At 48.0% G+C, this 21,547-nt stretch overlaps 1 protein-coding gene across 3 annotated transcripts in view; it reads left to right on the top strand.

The window, feature by feature from the left end:
- Positions 1 to 21,547, top strand: part of LOC126412623 (torso-like protein) — a 518,977-nt gene that overhangs the window by 416,229 nt on the left and 81,201 nt on the right. For all 3 annotated transcript variants that reach the window (XM_050082296.1, XM_050082297.1, XM_050082298.1), the window contains exon 4: positions 19,943 to 20,224. In XM_050082296.1, the coding sequence (XP_049938253.1) occupies positions 19,943 to 20,224 (282 nt within the window). The remainder of the gene's footprint in view (positions 1 to 19,942; positions 20,225 to 21,547) is intronic.

The following is a 21,547-nucleotide window of genomic DNA, read 5'->3' as shown; positions in this document are numbered from 1 at the left end:
CCTTTCTGTGGTGTAGCTGCCATGGTCTCCGAGCTGATAGTCCATGCTGCTGCAAACGTCGTCGAACTGTTCGTGCAGATGGTTGTTGTCTTGTAAACGTCCCCATCTGTTGAGTCAGGGATCGAGATGTGGCTGCACGATCTGTTACAGCCGTGCGGATAAGATGCCTGTCATCTCTACTGCTAGTGATACGAAGCCGTTGGGATCCAGCACGGCGTTCCGTCCCCCCTGCGGGTCCGGGGGTTAGAATAGGCCCGACGTCTTCCTGCCTGTCGTAAGAGGCGACTAAAAGGAGTCCATCCCCCTCAAGGGGGTAGTTAGCGCCTGCGTCCGGAGACGGACGGTCCCACGACCTATATTTGTGGTCTTTTTGGTTTTTCACTTCTCGTTTCTTCCTTCTTTGGTTGGTTCTTTTCTTTGTTCTTCTCCATCTCACTGTCTTCCTTACTCTTTCCCTTGCCTTCTTCTCCTTGCCTTCTCTGGTCTCCGCCTCGGCGTTTGAGACAGTCTGTCCTCTCTCTCCTCTCTCTCTTCTTTTTCTTCTTCTTCCTTCCTCCCTGTGCGTGCCTGAAGGCCGACCCACGCGTTCGCACGCGTAGCCGGTGACGGGGTAACACGTAATTCCCCGCCCTGGGTAGACAAGTAAGGCACGCGCGTACCCCCTGGTAAAGGCCAGGCCCGGGGAGGGGTGATTGCCTGAGCTGACACCGTCTGACCATGCCGATCGGTCCCTCCGTCTGTTTCTCGAGAGGTGTGACCTGAGGTGTAAACATTCACCTAAGGCGGGAGTGCCCTCTGAGAGGGTCTCCTTAAGGAAGGAGCGCGCCATCGGAGACGCTGGCAATCATGGGGGATTCCTCCGCAATGGATTTCTCTTCTTCTCTCTCGACTTCTGCCCACAAACGGAAACATGACCAGCCCCCAGTGACGAAAGTACTACCGCCTACTCCACAGTTCCTCGTCGTTACTCGATCTGAGGATCGAAAGGATTTTTCCTCTGTCAACCCTTTCGTTATCCAGAAGGGCGTAGATGCCATAGCCGGATCTGTCAAATCTTGTACCAGGTTGCGTAATGGTACCTTGTTACTAGAAACTGAGTGTGCCTTTCAGGCACAAAAACTGCTTCGGGCCACACTCCTGTACACGTTCCCTGTCCCGGTGGAGGCTCACCGAACTTTGAATTCGTCTCGTGGTATGGTCTATACTAGATCCCTCGACGGATTGACTGACGAGGAGATTCAATCTTTTCTCGCTGAGCAGGGCGTGACGGCTGTCCATAGGGTCATGAAAAAGGTCAACAATGACCTTGTACCGACCCGGACACTTTTCTTGACCTTCGATAGTGTTAAGCTGCCATCGCGCATCAAGGCTGGCTACGAGGTTATTTCTGTTCGCCCCTATGTCCCGACACCTACGCGCTGCTACCAGTGTCAGCGTTTCAATCACACTCGACAGTCTTGTTCCAATGCGGCTAAATGTGTCACTTGTGGCAGGGATGCCCATGAGGGTGACTGTCCACCTCCTTCTCCTCGTTGTGTGAACTGTCAGGGTGACCATGCCGCATCCTCCCACGACTGTCCCGTCTATAAGGAAGAACGCTGTATCCAAGAAATTCGGGTCAAAGAGAAAGTGTCCACCTCGGCTGCTCGCAAGCTATTGGCTAGTAGGAAGCCCACGCTGCTCCCAGCGGGGAAATACAGTACTGTCCTCGTCTCTCCTCGGACTACCAGGGAGGTGGCAATCCAGACATGCGCTCTGACCTTCAGCACCACGGTCGTCCGTTCGGCCAGTGCTAAGATCGCGTGGTCGACGTCTCCTCTTCCTCCCATCACCCCACAGACACCAGCCCCTTCATCAGCTTCTGCTAAGACGAAGACCCAAAAGTCAGATGCATGGGCCTTCAAGAAGGAACCGTCCCGTGCAGGCTTCCTACGTACCTCGACCTCCCAGCCATCGACCGGTACTTCCACCAAACGACCTTCCAAGAAGGCTCATAGGAAGCACAGTTCTCCTTCTCCGCCACGGCGCATTTCTTCTCCTGCGCCACCCAGCGGTTGCCGCCCCAGGCCGTCATCCGTTTCGCCTGGCCGCACCGCTGGTAGCCGAACATCTGGCCTTTCACCGGCGGAGGAAGCTCCCCCTCCCGGCCATCTTACCAAGATGGCCGATGAACCTATAGAACCAATGGACGATGACTGTCCGCCTACTGATAGCGGCGGCAGTGCTCGCTCGAAGCCAGGCCCTCAGCGGCCTTCGAGGTGACCCCTTCTTTCATCTTCCTTTCTTCTTACGATGGCACTTATTCACTGGAATATTCGCAGCATTCGCTCCAACCGAGAGGACTTGAAGTTGTTGCTCCGCTTGCACCGTCCGCTCGTCGTAGCCCTCCAGGAAACAAAGCTACGCCCATGCGATCAAATTGCCTTGGCACACTACACCTCTGTGCGTTTTGACCTACCCCCTGTGGTAGGTATCCCGGCTCATGGAGAGGTTATGTCGCTGGTCCGGGATGATATTTACTACGATCCCATCACGTTGCACACCGGCCTGCACGCAGTTGCCATCCGCATTACTCTCCCCACTTTTACATTTTCCATTTGTACCGTTTACACTCCATCGTCATCTGCCGTTACCAGGGCAGACATGATGCAACTTATTGCTCAGCTACCTGCACCATTTTTGTTAACTGGAGACTTCAATGCCCACCATCCCCTTTGGGGCTCTCCAGCATCCTGCCCGAGGGGCTCCCTGTTAGCAGACATTTTCAACCAGCTCAATCTTGTCTGCCTCAATACTGGCGCCCCTACTTTTCTTTCGGACACATCTCACACCTATTCCCATTTAGACCTCTCTATATGTACTCCCCAACTTGCACGCCGGTTTGAGTGGTATGCACTTTCTGATACATATTCGAACGACCACTTCCCGTGTGTTATCCATCTCCTGCAGCATACCCCCTCACCGTGCTCATCTAGTTGGACCATCTCCAAGGCAGACTGGGGGCTCTTCTCTTCCAGGGCGACCTTTCAGGATCAAACCTTCACAAGCTGCGATCGTCAGGTCGCACACCTCACGGAAGTCATTCTCACTGCTGCTGAATATTCCATCCCTCACCCTACTTCTTCTCCACGTCGCGTACCGGTCCCCTGGTGGACCGCAGCATGTAGAGACGCTTTACGTGCTCGTCGACGTGCTTTACGCACCTTTAAACGCCACCCTACAGTGGCGAATTGTATCAATTATAAACGATTACGTGCACAGTGTCGTCGTATTATTAAAGAAAGCAAGAAAGCCAGCTGGGCTGCTTTCACAAGCACCTTAAACAGTTTTACTCCTTCTTCTGTTGTCTGGGGTAGCCTGCGCCGGCTATCTGGCACTAAGGTCCACTCACCAGTTTCTGGCTTGACGGTCGCGAATGACGTCCTTGTGGCCCCTGAGGCTGTCTCCAATGCCTTCGGCCGCTTTTTCGCAGAAGTTTCGAGCTCCGCTCATTACCACCCTGCCTTCCTCCCCCGCAAACAGGCAGAGGAGGCTAGGCCACCTAACTTCGGCTCCTCGAATCGTGAAAGTTATAATGCCCCATTCACCATGCGGGAACTCGAAAACGCACTTGGCCGATCACGGTCCTCCGCTCCAGGGCCTGATTCTGTTCATATTCAGATGCTGAAGAACCTTTCTCCTGCGGGTAAAGGTTTTCTTCTTCGTACTTACAATCGCATCTGGATTGAGGGACATGTTCCCGCATGCTGGCGCGAGTCTATTGTTGTCCCGATCCCTAAGCCGGGGAAGGACAAGCACTTGCCTTCCAGTTATCGACCCATCTCGCCTACCAGCTGCGTCTGTAAAGTGATGGAGCGAATGGTTAACTCCCGTTTGGTTTGGCTGCTCGAGTCTCGACGCCTACTTACCGATGTACAATGTGGATTTCGTAGGCGCCGCTCTGCTGTTGACCATCTGGTTACCTTGTCGACCTTCATTATGAATAACTTCTTGCGGAAGCGCCCGACCGCGGCTGTGTTCTTTGATTTGGAGAAGGCTTACGACACCTGTTGGAGGGCGGGCATTCTCCGCACCATGCATACATGGGGCCTTCGCGGTCGCCTCCCTCTTTTTATTCGTTCCTTTTTAATGGATCGATAGTTCAGGGTACGTGTGGGTTCTGTCCTGTCAGACACCTTTCGCCAGGAGAATGGGGTGCCACAGGGCTCAGTTTTGAGCGTCGCTCTCTTCGACATAGCGATCAATCCAATAATGGATTGCCTCTCAGTTGGTGTATCAGGCTCCCTTTTCGTGGACGATTTTACCATCTATTGCAGCGCGCAGCGTACGTGTTTCCTGGAGTGCTGTCTTCAGCGTTCTCTTGACCGTCTTTACTTCTGGAGTGTCGCCAATGGCTTCCGTTTTTCTGCCGAGAAGACGGTCTGTATTAACTTCTGGCGCTACAAAGAGTTTCTCCCACCGTCCTTACGACTCGGTCCCGTTGCTCTCCCATTCGTGGAGACAAGAAAATTTTTAGGCCTTACATTTGACAGAAAACTTAGCTGGTCTCCACCTTTGTCATATTTGGCTGCCCGTTGTACCCGTTCTCTAAATGTCCTCCGTGTTCTCAGTGGTATGTCGTGGGGAGCGGATCGAACCGTCCTACTTCGTCTATATCGGTCGATCGTCCGCTCCAAGCTGGATTATGGGAGCTTCGTATACTCCTCTGCACGGCCATCCATCTTACGCCGCCTCAACTCCATACAAAATCGGGGTTTACGACTTGCGATCGGAGCGTTTTATACTAGTCCCGTCGAGGGTCTTCATGCTGACGCTGGTGAATTGCCACTCACCTACCGGCGCGATATACTGCTTTGTCGGTATGCCTGTCGGCTACTGGCAGTGCCCGACCACCCGTCTTATCGTTCCTTTTTTGACGACTCTCTCGACCGTCAATACGGGTTGTATGTCTCTGCCCTGCTACCCCCTGGAGTTCGCTTTCGTCGCCTCCTTCAACACCTTAATTTTTCAATCCCTGCAACCTTACGAGTGGGCGAGAGCCACACGCCACCTTGGCTCCAGGCTCAGGTTCGCGTCCACCTTGACCTTTGCTCGCTCCCAAAGGAGGTTACCCCCGGTTCAGTCTACCACTCCCGTTTTGTCGAACTTCATTAATATGACCTTCATTTATACAGAAGGCTCTAAGACCAATGACGGGGTCGGGTGTTCTTTTATTGTCGGGGCACAAAGTTTCAAATACCGGCTCCATGGCCATTGTTCGGTCTTCACAGCTGAGCTCTTTGCCCTCTCCCAGGCTGTTCTTTACATCTGCCGCCACCGACATTCTGCATATGTCATCTGCTCCGATTCCCTGAGCGCCATCCAGAGCCTCAGTGATCCGTACCTGGTTCACCCTTTCGTGCACCGGATCCAACGCTCTCTTCAGCAGCTGGTGGACGTCGGTTCTCCGGTTAGCTTTATGTGGGTTCCTGGCCATGTCGGTATCCCTGGGAACGAAGCTGCAGATGCCGCGGCCAAGGCTGCGGTCCTCCAGCCTCGGACAGCTTCTTGTTGTGTCCCTTCGTCAGATTGTAGCAGGGTCATTTGTCGGCGCATTTTATCGCTATGGCATGCCGATTGGGCTGCACTTACAGACAACAAGCTTCGGGCCTTGAAACCTCTTCCCGCGGCTTGGACGTCCTCCTCACGCCGTTCTCGGAGGGAGGAGGTAGTTTTGGCCCGGTTACGAATTGGACACTGCCGGTTCAGCCATCGCCATCTGCTGACGGCTGCGCCAGCGCCGTTCTGCCCATGTGGGCAATTGCTGACGGTCCGCCACATTTTAACGTCCTGTCCGGATTTTAACACACTGCGTCTTGATCTTGGCCTGCCATGTACTCTAGATGCCATTTTAGCGGATGACCCACGAGCAGCTGCTCGCGTTCTTCATTTTATCAACTTGACAACCCTCTCTAAGGACATTTGATCATGCTGTTTTTTTTTCATCCTATGCCTGTCAGTCTGTCTTTTATCGTGTTTTCCGTTTCGTTGCTGTTTTAACCTTGTGACTCGCGGTGCATTCCTAACGTAGTTTGGGCGCTAATGACCGTTGAAGTTGTGCGCCCTAAAACCACAAAAAAAAACGGCGTTCCGTATTACCTTCCTGAATCCTCCGATGCCATATTCTGCTAACAGTCATTGGATCTCGACCAACGCTAGCAGCAGTGTCGCGATACGATAAACCGCAATCGCGATAGGCTACAATCCGACCTTTATCAAAGTCGGAAACGTGATGATACGCATTTCTCCTCCTTACACGAGGCATCACAACAACGTTTCACCAGGCAACGCCGGTCAACTGTTGTTTTTGTATCAGAAATCGGTTGGAAACTTTCCTCATGTCAGCACGTTGTAGGTGTCGCCACCGGCGCCAACCTTGTGTGAATGCTCTGAAAAGCTAATCATTTGCATATCACAGCATTTTCTTTCTGTCGCTTAAATTTCGCTCGTCATCTTCGTGGTGTAGCAATTTTAATGGCCAGTAGTGTAGTAGTATCGAAAACAGAGAGACATCCGTCACTTGCTGGCTTTAGTCCTAGGTGTCAGTTTTCTGCGCACCTCCAATAATAACGCTAATGAAATTTGTCACTCCGCTTAGGCTGTACCGAGCGCAATGACATCTTTCAGTAACTTTACCTAGGCTGTGGACCCAGTCCTTATCAAAATAAGGCTAATGGTACGCGACGACAAGTGTTTCAGTTTTGGTGATGAGTATACTGAGAAGTAGCTGGTCCAATACAGGTTTCCACGGAACTATATTATCTTTCTTTTAATAGCACGAGGAAATTTACTTTCTGGATAACAGTAGCATTTATTTTATTCCTGCCCCCAGGAGCATTCCCTATCTTTCAGTGTCTTTAGATGCATGTCTGTGGGAATATCTTACGTAGATAAATGCGGGTTTCTCTCTCCGACTCCCTATTCCATTCTCTGCTCGTCCCCACGTCTTCCGACTCCCTCCATCCCTCGGACACACACACACACACACACACACACACACACACACACACACACACACACAGAAACAAACTCGCATTGCGCATATTTATATTCTTCATGCCTCTCTACAGTGCACTGTCCTGCAGCTGAGTGTCGTAGTGTGTAAATTAGCATAGGTTAATTGGTACCGTACAGAAAAACTGAAGTGTTCATTGAATTTTCAAGTAAGAGAGAGATGTAAGTTCGGCGGGAACAGATTAGAAAACAAGCAACAAAACACAAAAATGCTAGCTTCTGGCGAATCTTCCTGATTGTATGGATGTTGTCCATGAAATTTTTTCGTTCCTGACGTTTCGTTTAGAGCTGCGTTGGACGTCTTCAGAGATGCTCCTGGTTCCGTTGAGTGTGGCTGACTATATTACCGTTGACTGACTATATTACCGTTGCAGATTCCTATGGAAAAGGGGTGTGGTAGAAGTTTGCACGTGATCGGCTGAGGTCATCTTTTTTACAGATAAAACTTAACTACAGACTCTCATCTGTCAGAGATAAAATTTATGTGTCAATTCTCTGGAGCTACTGTCCATATATCACTAAATCTCATGGTTTCTTCTTTTCTGATAAAATTCTTCCCTTTTTTTTATCTCTATAAAACTGTACTTTCGAGAAACTTCAGTTCATGATTCTGTGACAGAACAGCATGCTCTGCTACAGCTGATTTTTCAAAAAGCCTTATTGAAGACAGAAGTTACGTGTCGCAGACTTTATGACCTAACCAAAATTCGTAAAAGTGATCTTTCCCTGTGAATCACTGTTAGTGCTATCAACTCCTGCTCGTATTAAATAGCCGGAGATCTAGCAACTCATACACGAAAGACTCGCGTCATTTCATTGAGAAGGTTGAAGAACTAACTTCAGCTCAGAAAGTTATCCTCCACTCAGCAAAGCTGTGATTCATATAACGGATGTTTTCCGAGGGAATATGACTGCTATTTGTAGACCTCGCCTTGCTTCTAGTCAACTCCAATGGGGCGATGAACTTAACGGGCAAATCGATGGATTCGCAATGGGAACGCGGAAGATTCGCCAGCAGCTAAGGCAAATGATCGCGGAGGAATTCATTGTATGACTACACAGTAAAATGCGTGAATTAATTTCTCTTTCTAGTTTCGTCACCCATTTCTGCCAACTATAATTTATTCTTTCCTGTGTTGATTACCCATAATTAACCTCATACCTGCATGGCAAGCATACGTAGTTAAGCTCTGTTCCGGGTGAGTAAATGTAGGACTACAAATCCGTAAGTTTGGGTTTTAGTCTCTGTTTAGGCTTAGACATTATAAAGAGTTTAGTGTGAGCACTAACTTCTCTTGTTAACTCTCTCGCCTGATTTTGGCAAACCTAATTTATTCTTTCCTGTAGCGGCCACTCGAAATTAATTTCGTGTCTGTATGATAAGCATGTGTAATTGATAACCTTGATGGAAAACTAGAGTTGCATGTGTAATTGTTATCTCGGTGACTGAGTATATGGAAGACTACAAATCAGAAAACTTGGGTTTCAATTCCTCGTTTGCAATATGTTTTTCTGTTATTTGTCGCTTCTGCTTATTGCATTAAAACAGGCTGCTAAGGAGACGGCACTGACTACCAATAAGTTCAAGACTAAATGGGTGGTTTGGTAAGAGCCCACATTGACAATATGCCGAAATCAGTAATTGTATCTCGAGAAGATTGAGGATTTTAAAAACCTGGGTCGACGACCGTGACTTATAACAACGATACCTGGGGCGATATTAAACAACGGCTGGTGGTAACTTATAGAGCTCACTTTTCCTTAACAGAAAAAAATTCTGAAAGGCTCTTATCTCTCACGACTGTATTAATGTTGTTGAAATATTTGCAAGAGCAATACTCACTCAGAAAGTGGGACACTAACAGTAAGGATACCAACATGCCGGATGTCCTTGAGAGAAGTTACTCTGCAGAAATAGTGAGGAAGACGATATAACAATGAGCTCTATACTACGTATGAAGATCCATCTATCAGTGAAACAGTAACGTCAGCAAGATTGCGGTGAGCCGGCTGTGTGGCTCTGACGGGTGACACAGAGGCGCCGAAGAAGATTCTGACTGGAACTCCCAGAGGTCGTAGAGGGCGCTGCCGTCTCAAAACCAGGTGGATAGATGGTGACCAAGAAGACCTACGGGTGTTGGGATACAAGAACTGGAAACGTCGGAAGCCAGATGTCTGGCGAAAACCGCCGAAGAGGTAAGATCCACAACGGACTGCGGAGCAACGGCAGAAGAAGAACATTTATAGCTCTTCATCTATGCCTGTGTTTCGATTATGTGAAAAATGCCAAGTTGCACTGTGGTTTCGAGTCAACGTCACACGGCAGGTCACTGCCTTAACGCACTGGGTAAATCCGTTCACAGGTAGGAAGAAGGCAAAGACATACCATTCCAAACAGTCCCACGCCAAATAAAGCAGTGTGTTGTTCAAACCACAGCTCATGTTGAGGACAACTTTACTTAGTTTCAAAGTAAGTTGCTGATTCCGAACTCCTCGAGTCCCTCATAATTGCAATGACGCGCTATTTGAGAAAAGCTCCATACTCTCCCTGCATATCTGACAGCAGCTACAGGTTCCATGAACCAAACTGCGTTCAGACAGCTGGTTGCTACTTGGCAGCTTATCGCAGCCCGCTCCACTGGACGAAGTCAGTTTTTCTTAATCCTCTCAAAGCCGCTGCTGATAAAGAACGAAGGGGCTCTTAAGTTGATGTTACGATCCTCTCTTGTCCTACTGTTACCCAAGTAAGGTCCTTTCTGACTGGTAACGAAAGACTATGAGGGAGGTACGTCAGTCAGGATTACCACTTGCGTGCCGCTTCCACCTGTCCTTTCCAGACAGGTTACGGAACTCGGTGTTACCTCCTATGGAATTTCTCTAACCAGTGTCCCTGCGGGGGCCAATATGAGGTTCCTCGGATTCAGTTGCAATGAACTCGGTTTCTCTAACTTTGTTTGAATGTGATCAATATACTGAATTTAGACGGCAAGTGACCATTAGGTTTGGTAGTGTATATGGCACAGTCCGTAATGAAGAAAAGTGACACCGGCTTGGTACACCCTGAGGGTCCGCAGCTCGTGGTCGTGCGGTAGCGTTTTCGCTTCCCGCGCCCGGGTTCCCGGGTTCGCTTCCCGGCGGGGTCAGGGATTTTCTCTGCCTCGTGATGACTGCTGGGTGTTGTGTGATGTCCTTAGGTTAGTTAGGTTTAGGTAGTTCTAAGTTCTAGGGGACTGATGACCATAGATGTTAAGTCCCATAGTGCTCAGAGCCATTTGAACCATTTTTTGAACACCCTGAGGGGGAGGGGGAGGGGGATGTGGGGTGGGGCGGGGGGTAATACTAATTGGGGAGCGCAACCTTATCGAACAGAAAAAAACATTAATTCAAAATTTGATCATTTCACTGAAAGGAAGGAAAAGCAAAGTACATTCTGACGTAATAAAAAAAATTAAAAGTCGCTTTTACACTGATACAATGCGCTGATAAATAGAACCTCATCAGCACTGCACAACGCGTTTAATTAGCTAACCTTACAATACTAAATTAAAATCAAGTTTTGTAGTTATTAGTGACTCCCTTCGGCGGCCTGACTTGCAGAGAAACGTTTTTCGAAGGGGGATTTAATTTTAGAAGTAGTGACTCTGAGTTCTTTGTCTGTGTTTAGATGAGTTTTGTATTTTGTCTTCAAAGCGGCCAACGATGAAAATCTGGTTTCTGAAAGGTAGGCTCTTGAAAATGGTAATAGTATATCAAGTGCTCTTATCTCCAGTGCAGAAAACTCATCAGTCCACCCTGCCCAAATTTCAAGGAGCGTTTTATTACCAAACCGCTTTTTGATATCGTCACCAGCCATGAAGTCTATGGTATGAAGACTCCTCCTTCGGTTGTCGAGAGACCTTCGCGAGTATTTTCACGCGCCACCTGTAATATAGAGAAATGGTGAAACATCGATTCTGGTTTTGTACGTGTAGCGGATCGGCTTTCCGAAATAGCAATAAATTGACTTACGTTTGATGTGGAGAGACGAGTCTCGCAGTAGTGTGGGAGTTTGGAGGAAGGGTTTGGGTTTGGCGAGGGCGTGAAGAACATCACCTGCCATCTTGTGTAGTGCCAGTAGTGAAGTATGGACGAGGTGGCGTTACGGTATCGGTTGTTTCCGTGGTTAGATAGTGGTTCACTTAGGGCGCGCTGAAAGGAACGCGAAATGCGGAAGGATATGACGACGTTTTATAGCATTGTGTACTGCCTACAGTAGAGGAGCAATTCTTAGGTGATGATTGTATCAGCTGAACAGTCCAGCCTGTCATAATATATTCTCTATAATGATTTTTGCACAATAACATTACTGAAATGGACTGGCCTGCCCAGAGTCCCGATCTAACACCAACAGATCAGCATTGGTATGGAGTTAGAGCGTGGACTTCGCTGCACACCCCAGCGCTAACTATGAACCCACTACAAAAAATGAACTGAACGAGAACATCTAATAATTTTCGGGTGTGCAGCCGGATCCCGACGCCATTCTGCCACTATATTTCGGCCCAGAGACGCCCGGCCCTCTTCGGGAGAGTAGACTACTACTGAAGAGCACAGTTTTTTTTCCTTTATTGTCATTTTGAAACCTTATACAGGTACGCCGGCAGCGGCAAAAGTACGCCACTCTTTGGCCACAGATAATACATTCAGTACAAGAGGAGACGTCTAAAAACGAAACAAACACGGTGGATAGGCAACAATAGACAGACAAAATTAAAATACATGGAGCCGTTCACAGGTTCAGTGTCCAAATAAAAAACGTTCAGCATTCGGACACGGACGGAGATGACAGAAATGACACACGTGGAGCACAAACGACGAAACACTGAATCACTTACACGATGGCACATAAAACACCGATGGTGATGTTCTCCGGCACACGAATGTTCACTGTTCATGTACGAATCCGTGACCTGCCAGAGGGGAAAAGGCGGGGGAGGATGGAGAGGGGGAGGGTGTAGATGCCAGTGGCAGAGGAGAGGGGAGGGGCAGGAAAGAAGGTAGGGGGGTAGGGGAAGCCCGGAGGAAGAGGAGGGAGGGAGAAAAGGGAGAGAGGGTGCCCTTGGCAAAAACACACGGGGAGGATGGGGGTGATCAAAGTTGGTAGGAGGGGTAGATGGAGGGGATGGGAGCATCATCAGGGAGGGGGAGTCGGCGGAAGACACCTTGGGCAAGGGTATGGAGGGTGGAGAGATGGAGAGCAGGTGGGATGTGGAAATACAGGCACAGTAGTAGACGGGGGTGGGAAAGGATGGGAGAGACAAATGGGTGAGGGGGATCAACTTTGTGCGAGGTGTAGAGGATCCGTATCCATTTGAGGAAAAGGAGAAGGTGTGGAATTAGGTCATACAGGATGCGCGTGGGGGAGGGGAGGCGGATGCAGCAGGCGAGACGGAGTGCATGGCATTCCAGGATTTGAAGGGATTTGTAAAAGGTAGGAGGGGATCCAGGTGGGATGAGCATAGCAGAGGATAGGGTGGATGAGGGATTTATAAGTGTGGAGGATGGTGGAGGAGTCCAGACCCCATGTGCGGCCAGAAAGGAGCTTGAGGAGGCGGAGTCAGGAACATGCCTTGGCTTGGATTGTTCAGTGATGGGGGGAGGGGGGGGGTCCAGGAGAGGCGACGGTCAATGGTAAGGCCAAGGTATTTGAGGGTGGGAGCGAGGTTGATAGGATGGCCGTAGATATAGAAATCGAGGAGACGGAAGGAAGGGGTGGTTTTGCGTACAATGATCGCCTGGGTCTTTGAAGGATTGACCTTGAGCAACCACTGGTTACACCAAGTGGTGAAGCGGCCAAGATGAGATTGGAGAAGGTGTTGGGAGCTTTGCAGGGTGGGGGCGAGGGCAAGGAAGGCGGTATCATCGGCGTACTGGAGAAGATGAAGGCGGCGGCATGTCCGCCATATATAGAAGGTAGAGAAGAGGGGAGAGGACTGAACCTTGGGGCACACCGGCGGAGGGGTAGAAGGTGTTGGAATCCGTGTTATGGATGGTGACATAGGAAGGACGTTGGGAAAGAAAGGAGCCGATCAGACGGACGTAGTTAATAGGAAGGGCGAAGGTTTGGAGCTTGAAGAGGAGACTGGAATGCCGGACACGGTCGTAGGCACGTTCAAGGTCGAGGGAGAGGAAGATGGCGGAGCGACGGGAGTTGTTTGGAGAGGAAGTGAGTGAGGTGAAGGAGAATGTCATCGGCAGAGAAGGACGGTCAAAATCCACACTGCATAGTGGGAAGGACGCGGTGCTGGCGGAGATGCTGGTGGATGCGTCGGGTGAGGATGGATTCCAGGACCTTGCTGAAGACCGAGGTAAGGCTGATGGGGCGGTAGGAGTAGACAGCGGATGGCGGTTTATCGGGTTTGAGGAACATCAGGATCTTGGAGGTTTTCCACACGTCAGGGTAGAAGCCGGTGGACAAGACCACATTATAGCGCCAGGCCAGAGTGGAGAGGACGAAGAGCCCAGGTGCATTCACGGTATTTATGCCGAATCTCGCGCATGCCAAATGTGCTGGCGTCTTTTCGGCGCATGCGTCTGGCATGACATGCGCGGTACAGCCGAGTTTTGTGTGCCACCCTCGGTGGTGGAAGTGAGAGATGTTCTAATCACTGAGTATCGTATGACACCGTCAATTCCACTGTGACTGAATAATTTTAATTATAGCATTCGAATTTTTATCCCGCTAAAAGCCGTTGTCACGATTTATAAAATTATCCGAAATACTTGTGTGCACTGATTCTTTGATTACTGAATCCCAAAAACTGGAAACGGTTGCTAAAATTTTCGTTCTATTGTATTCCATTGAGTGTCCCATGGACATACATTGTTCTGCTACTGCTGATTTTAACGGTTGCCGGAGAGGGGTATATCTTTCGTGTTCTGTACAACGCTCCTGGACTGTTCGTGTCGGCTAGCCTATATATGTAGCACCACACCGCAGGCAAGTGGTGCTCCATGTATACGCTACACTCGCCGCGTACGCCGCACCACCCACAGCACTGCACATCTTCAAAAGAGATAACCCTTCCCCGGACTTTGGCCACACAGTTTATGTCCCTCTAGCGGAATGCGGACGAGCGTAATCGCAGGAGATAATGGCATATGAGATCGTGCTTCTGTGTAAGTTACACACACACACACACACACACACACACACACACACACACACACACACACACACACACCTACCTACGAAGTTTTCGAAGAATAGCGGAATGGTCGTGCTATTAATGAATAGGATGCTCTGGAAGGAAATGAATGATCTGTCAGTTCCAATTTCCGAAATGTTGGTGACGCACTGCCAAATTTTACACCACGACTTGTCATCTGCCTACTGGAGCATAACACGAACTCCACTTAACCACCTCGCGCGACAGCATTCATAGCTAATGCAAAATTCCAATGACACCTAGCTGGTTTCAAGTATCGGAACAAGTAATCGACACGTTCATTGTTCATTGTTTCAGTGAATAGTTTTACTGTACAAACCGCACTGTACGGAACACAAAGAAGATATTGTCCACAGCCAAGAAACAGCTGCGCAAGGTCTACTCGCAAAACAGTTTCTTGATATTCCGAATGACATTCGTATAAAATAAACAATTCGTTCGTGGACACTTGAGCAAGAAATAACTACAGCCACAAGAATATTTTAACTTGCACTGCGTTGCTATTATTCTTGTCATGGTTCGGCAATGACGACGACATTGCGAAATTTCTACTTTCCGGCTTGAAACTACCAAGTCTGGCAGCTGTATATATGAATTTTTTTTACTAGGCCAATGCTTTTATGGAACTTGTTGGAACTTCGAGGAAATAATCGTACCAGGAAAAAAACTTGCCTTTCCGCACTGCTTGTTGACACTCTTTTCAGATTTACGTTTCATCGGCTTCTTGCATGTAAATAGCGTTGTAGGCCTTGTATCACATGACAGCAAGATATTCGTTAGACTTACTTCCAAGCTGTCTTGCGTCAGTTAAATACGCTCCTAAGGAAAAAAAAAAAAAAAACATGAGGCGCCACGAAGTAATTATCCGAATGGTTAGATTTGTACATGTACAGACAAACAAATGATTACAATACCAGAAAAATATGATGATTTATTCAAGAGGAGCGTCGCAAGTTGAGCAAATCAGCAACGCGCTGGTCCGCGTCTGGGCCTTATGCAAGCAGTTATTCGGCTTGACCTTGACTGACAGCTGTTGGATGTTATCCTGAGGCATATTGTGCCAGATTCTGTCCAGCTGGCGTGTTACACCTCTCGCCAATTCAGGACGATTTGAGCAATATGGCCTGGGCCCCTCCAACCATTTCGGGATATTGGTGAACTAAAGCACCAGTTGCACAGAATTTGGAACGACATTCCTCAGGAGGACATACAACAACTCTCTCAGTCAATACGAAGCCGCGTAACTGCTTACATAAGGGCCAGAGGTGCACAAACACATTACTGACTTAATCAATTTCTGAAGTTCGTTCTCGTGAATAAATAATCCAGTTTTTCTGAAATTGTAATAATTTGTTTATCTTTACATGTATGTCGCAGCTACCGATTTCCGTCTTGTTTTTGCCTTGGAGTGTATATGGCAATAACTGATCTTGAACTTTTGTCTCTAGTCTAAACACCAGATGTATCGTAGCCCTCCCGTTACCACGTAGCGAACACAAATGTACGTATCTAAAATCCAGTATAAACTTCGTGTAACTGGAAGGAAGCGTGCGCGAAAAAACAAATAATAACTGTGCAAAATATGCTAGCTATAGAGGTACTCATCAGCATTTAACTTCTTCTTCCTTCTCGTAGTAAAAAAAAAAAAAAATGGCATGCTTGGAACAAGAGTACCATAAAGCTGTTTTTCGTGGACTCCATCTGAACTTTACCTGTGATGTACAAGCAGTGTTTGGAGGTAGTACCTGGCTGACACTTGCTGTTGTGTGGGGCAATCAAGCAGATTATGGTGGCCTTGAAGCATTTCCAGATGCTAACATTTTGGCTTGGAAGACGTGGAGTATTGCTGAGACTACAGGACTGTTGGCTAAACAGCCTTACGGTACTCTTGTTCCAAGCATGCCTTTTGTTTTGACTACGAGAAGGAAGAAGAAGTTAAATGCTGATGAGTACCTCTATAGCTAGCATATTTTGCCACAGTTATTATTTGTTTTTTCGCGCACGCTTCCTTCCAGTAACACGATGTTTATGGCTGGATTTTAGATATGTACATTTGTGTTCGCTGCGTGGTAACGAGAGGGCTACGATACATCTGGTGTTTAGACTAGAGACAAAAGTTCAAGATCAGTTATTGTCATATACACTCCAAGGCAAAAACAAGACGGAAATCGGTAGCTGCGACATACATGTAAAGATAAACAAATTATGTACAGGGCGTGTTACGATTTTTCGCGAAAATTGACTCGAATGAAAGTATACGATAATATCAGCAACGACGTTTCACTGAACACGGGTCCAAAGTGAAGGCGTTTGCCTTGTCTTAAAACTCCACATTTCAGATATATTTGTACCGACTACGATAATCTTTCAGGGTGAAGTCAATGCCGGCTCATAACCACAAATGCGCAGTTATCTCGCAAACGGCTGGGTCTCGGTCTACATAATCCACCAGATTAATATCCTATGGCACTCTTTAAAATTTTAAGATTCTAAGTAAAACATTGAACTTTATATTCTCAGTTGACACCTCATATGCCATGCATGATTTCGAGATCATTCGACGGCGTGTCAAATGTTTCTCTAATCTGTTTTATTTATTACTTCTAGACAAGTCATTTCACGAAACATTTGATCGTATTTTTGCCGTTTCTTTATTAAATTTTTTTAATGAGTTAAGTATCACCTTAGTATAACATCGCAAAATAGTTGCTCTTTAAGAGATAAAGTTTTTGATATTTGATTGACGTACATAATAGGAGCTGTTCGTGAAGTATGTAAATTTTCGCTGGAATTACTATTTCAGTTTTACGTATTACTCTGGTTACCTTCAAGCAGTGGAATATCCTTTTGCAACACCAGGCATCAAGCTGGTTAATTTGATACCCTGTTTGTCTATTTATCAGTCATCATCTGGCATTGAAAATTCAGACAAATATCCACAGTTTAATTTCTAGGGAAATCTTGTTTCAGTTTCCCTGACTGACGTCCATTAAATCTTAATTCATATAGTGTGATTTCAATAAATTTGTCTCTTAATCTGATCTGATCGGTCCATTTCTATTTAATCTCATTTATAAATGTAGCACTGCAGTGGTAAATTACTTTTATATCCTGATTGTTAACGCATAGATTTTTTATCACCTATTAAGTACGTCATTATCACAGCATGGTTATCAGAGCTACAAGCGTGTAGATAAAGAGCAATCCTGTACAGACATTCCGTTCTCTACATCTGCTATGCGCCGCTCCTTCGATGTGATGCTGCTGAAAATTATCTTACAGGCGACTTTAACAACTTGTAGGACAAAGACACATATGGCAGGGACGGTACAGTGAACAGTAGAACTCGTATACGATGAAGAAACATTCAGTCTTGGTTGCAGGGATGGCTGTGTTATTTATTTACGAATGACGCCTTTCGCCTGATTCACGCATCTTTAGATTGGCTGAATATTAGTTGGCGTTAGGTAAATGGGATACCGAGCACACAGAACGTCCCAACAAATATCTGCCCTCGTCAAATGCCTGGAAACATTGCACGCTGCCCTTGTGGAGACATGCGATGTAATCTAATGAATGCAGAACAGGATTAGTCTTTGTAGGTCTGCTCCTGTTCTGCATTCATTAGATTACGTCGCATGTCTCCACAAGGGCAGCGTGCAATGTTTCCAGACATTTGACGAGGGCAGATATTTGTTGGGATCGTTCTGTGTGCTCGGTATCCCATTTACCTAACGCCAACTAATATTCAGCCAATCTAAAGATGCGTGAATCAGGCGAAAGGCGTCATTGGTAAATAAATAACATAGCCATCCCTACAACCAAGACTGACTTGTTTCTTCACCGTATACGAGTATTACTGGTTGCTGTACCATCCCTGCCATGTACTGGAAAACGTCGCTGTCCTTCAAGTTGTTAAAGTCGTCTGTAAGATAGCAACGTCACATCGAGGAATACTTTGCACCAGTGGAAGCACAGTTGGAGGCGACAGGTTCCATCTATGTACTGCTGATGGAAGCAGTCCAGTCCTCTAGCTACCTATTCATTGTGCCACGCGGGGTAGCCGCGCGGTGTCGGGCACCTTATCACGGTCCCCGCGGCTCCCCCGTCAGAGGTTCGAGTCCTCCCTCGGGCATGAATATGAATATGCGTGTTGTCTTTAGCGTAAGTTAGTTTAAGTTAGATTAAGTAGTGCGTAAGCTTAGGAACTGATGACGTCAGCAGTTTGACCCCATAAGACCTTAGCACAAATTTCCAAACATTTTTAATCATCATCATCGTCATAATTGTAGAGTTCCAGTTTCCCAGGTACTGTTAATGAGCCTCTTCCACTGCCTTTTGTTCATGTCTGATCTGTCACGAAGAATGTCATTCACTGTCTTTCCTCTAGTGGCGAGGTCATCCTTAATCGTGTGCATCTAATGGGTTTTGGGTCTTCCTTCTACCACTCTTTCAAAATTTATTCGGGCTCTTCCTGCACGCTGCAACCTAGCTGTCTAATGCCAGCTACAAGGTGACAATTATTGATCTGTATGAAATGAAATCGTGTTGTAACTTCTGCGTTAGGACGTTCAACGTGCACTGTTGTGCGCGGAACATGATGGGAATTACTATGAGCATGTATGATTTGTTTCAGCGTCGAAACCTACTTTCATTTGGATGGTTCGTCAGTAAGCAAAATTGGCACATTTGGGGGACTGAGAATCCGCATTTCACGATCTAGAAGTCTCTTAACCCTCAACGGGTGACTGTGTGGTGTGCAGTGTACAGTCACGGATTAATCGGTGGGATATTCCTTGATGGCGTGGTGACTACTGAACGGTGCAGGATGGTTTTGGAGGATGACTGCATCTCCATTATCCAAAGTGACCCTGATTTCGACAAGATGTGGTTCATGCAAGACCGAGCTCGACCCCATTGTAGCAGGAGAGTGTTTGATGTACTGGAGGGGCACTTTGTGGACCGCATTCTGGCTCTGGTATACGCAGAGGCCGCTGGCATGGGCCTCGATTGGCCGCCATATTCCCTGGATCTAAACACATGGCGACTAGTTTTCGTGGGGCTATATCAAAGACAGCGTCTACAGCAATAACCCCAAAGCCACTGCTGATCTGAAAACAGCCATTCAGGAGGTCATCGACAGCATCGATGTTGCGACACTTTAGCAGGTCATGCAGAATTTTGCTATTCACCTGCACCACACTATCGCCAATGAAATGAAATGATCGTATGGCATTGTTGGCCGGGAGGCCTCATGCGGGGAAGTTCGGCTGCCGTATTGCAAGTCTTTTTTAGTTGACGCCACTTTGGCGACTTGTGAGTCAGTGATGATGAAATGATGATGAAGAAGACACAACACCCAGTCATCACGAGGCAGAGAAAATCCCTGGCCCCGCCGGGAATCGAACCCGGGACCCCGTGCGCCGGGAGCGAGAACGCTACCGCAAGACCACGACGTATCAAACATGTCGTAACCTATATTCGAATGTCTGTAGTGACGTTTACATGTTGAATGAAGTGTGTGCTCGCAGCAGTTTGTAACTAATTTACGTTTTTTTTTCATACAGTTCAGTAATTGTCACCCCGTATTTTAAATGAGAGTGTAGTAGGAAGTGAGACGGTAAGCTCAGGGAGAAGCCCTCCTTTTTCTGACGCCGTGGCGCGGCCGGCGGTGTGCGCAGGGCGACTTCCACATGGAGTTCTGCGACAACCTGAAGCAGCTGATGCAGGCGTACTTCCGCGACTTCTCGGTGGAGCGCCTGGAGCGGCCGTGGCGCGCCTTCTCTGGCGGCTGGTCGCGCGCCTCGCTGTCGCGCCACCTGGGCATCGCGTCTACGTTCGCGTCCGGCGCCGCCCAGCACTGCTACGTGCTGGTCAGGGTGGCCAGGCACCGCCGGCGCGCCGCCCTCGCCCAGGGAGCGCCGCTCACACTGCTGGACGCCGTGCGCCACGAGGCCGACAAGGTGAGCTAGCGCATATAGCGAGGGCACCGCCGCGGCAGCGGCAGCGGCACAATCCGCCGCTCCTCAGCCGAGTGACACGACAACTGAAACAAGAATAAAGTGATACGTACGTAAGGCGATAAAAAAAGGGGTACATAAAACAGAGTAAGGGGAGAAAATGGAGGTAAAAATACACTGATATGGAGACGTCCATGGGGGACAGTTAAAACTCACCAGAAAGTTAAAAAACACATTCGGCGATTCTTAAAACACAGAGAAGACACTGAATGCACATGCACAGGTTAAAAATTGGGCACAGTATTAAAAACACTCCGGAACAACACACTTAAAACCCACTCGGAGCACACACGACGAAGAATAAAACTGCCAGGAGGGACCTGCCGAGGGAAAGGTCAGAGAGGATGGAAAAGAAGGGGAGAGCAAGGGGCAGCAGGGGAAGCGGCAGGATGAAGAGACTAGGGGCATCAGCGGGTACACGGAGAGCCAGGAGACACGTGGGGTGGGAGTTGAAGAGGGAAGACAGGACAGGAGGGAGTGCAGAGACACTGAAAGGAGGCACAAAGAGGGAGGGGGAGTGGGAGGCGGAAGCCGCTCAGGAGGAGGGAGGGGGAGGAGAGGGAGCCCTGAGGAGGAGGCAGGAAGATGGGGTTAGAGTTGGTAGGAAGGGTAGATGTCAGGGCGAAGCTCATCATCCGTGAGTGGTAGACGGTGGAAGTTGCGTTGGGAAAGGAGATGGAGGGTGTGGAGATGGAGAGAGGGTGGGACACAACGGTAAAGCGGCGGCAACTGGTTGGGGGTGGAGAGGAGGGAAGACACCATGGGGTGAGGGGGATCGAGGTGGCGGACAATATACAGGGTGAGTCACCTAACATTACCGCTGGATGTATTTCGTAAACCACATCAAATACTGACGAATCGATTCCACAGACCGAATGTGAGGAGAGGGGCTAGTGTAATTGGTTAATACAAATCACAAAAAAATGCACGGAAGTACGTTTTTTAACACAAACCTACGTTTTTTAAATGGAACCCCGTTAGTTTTGTTAGCACATCTGAACATATAAACAAATACGTAATCAGTGCCATTTGTTGCATTGTAAAATGTTAATTACATCCGGAGATATTGTAACCTAAAGTTGACACTTGAGTACCACTCCTCCGCTGTTCGATCGTGTGTATCGGAGAGCACCGAATTACGTAGGGATCCAAAGGGAATGGTGATGGACCTTAGGTACAGAAGAGACTGGAACAGCACATTACGTCCACATGCTAACACCTTTTTATTGGTCTTTTTCACTGACGCACATGTACATTACCATGAGG

The sequence above is a fragment of the Schistocerca serialis genome, chromosome 7 (assembly GCF_023864345.2).
Source record: "Schistocerca serialis cubense isolate TAMUIC-IGC-003099 chromosome 7, iqSchSeri2.2, whole genome shotgun sequence".
NCBI classification, from domain to species: domain Eukaryota; kingdom Metazoa; phylum Arthropoda; class Insecta; order Orthoptera; family Acrididae; genus Schistocerca; species Schistocerca serialis.
Note: the sequence above shows the minus strand (reverse complement) of the source record. Positions and strands in the feature narration are given on the sequence as shown.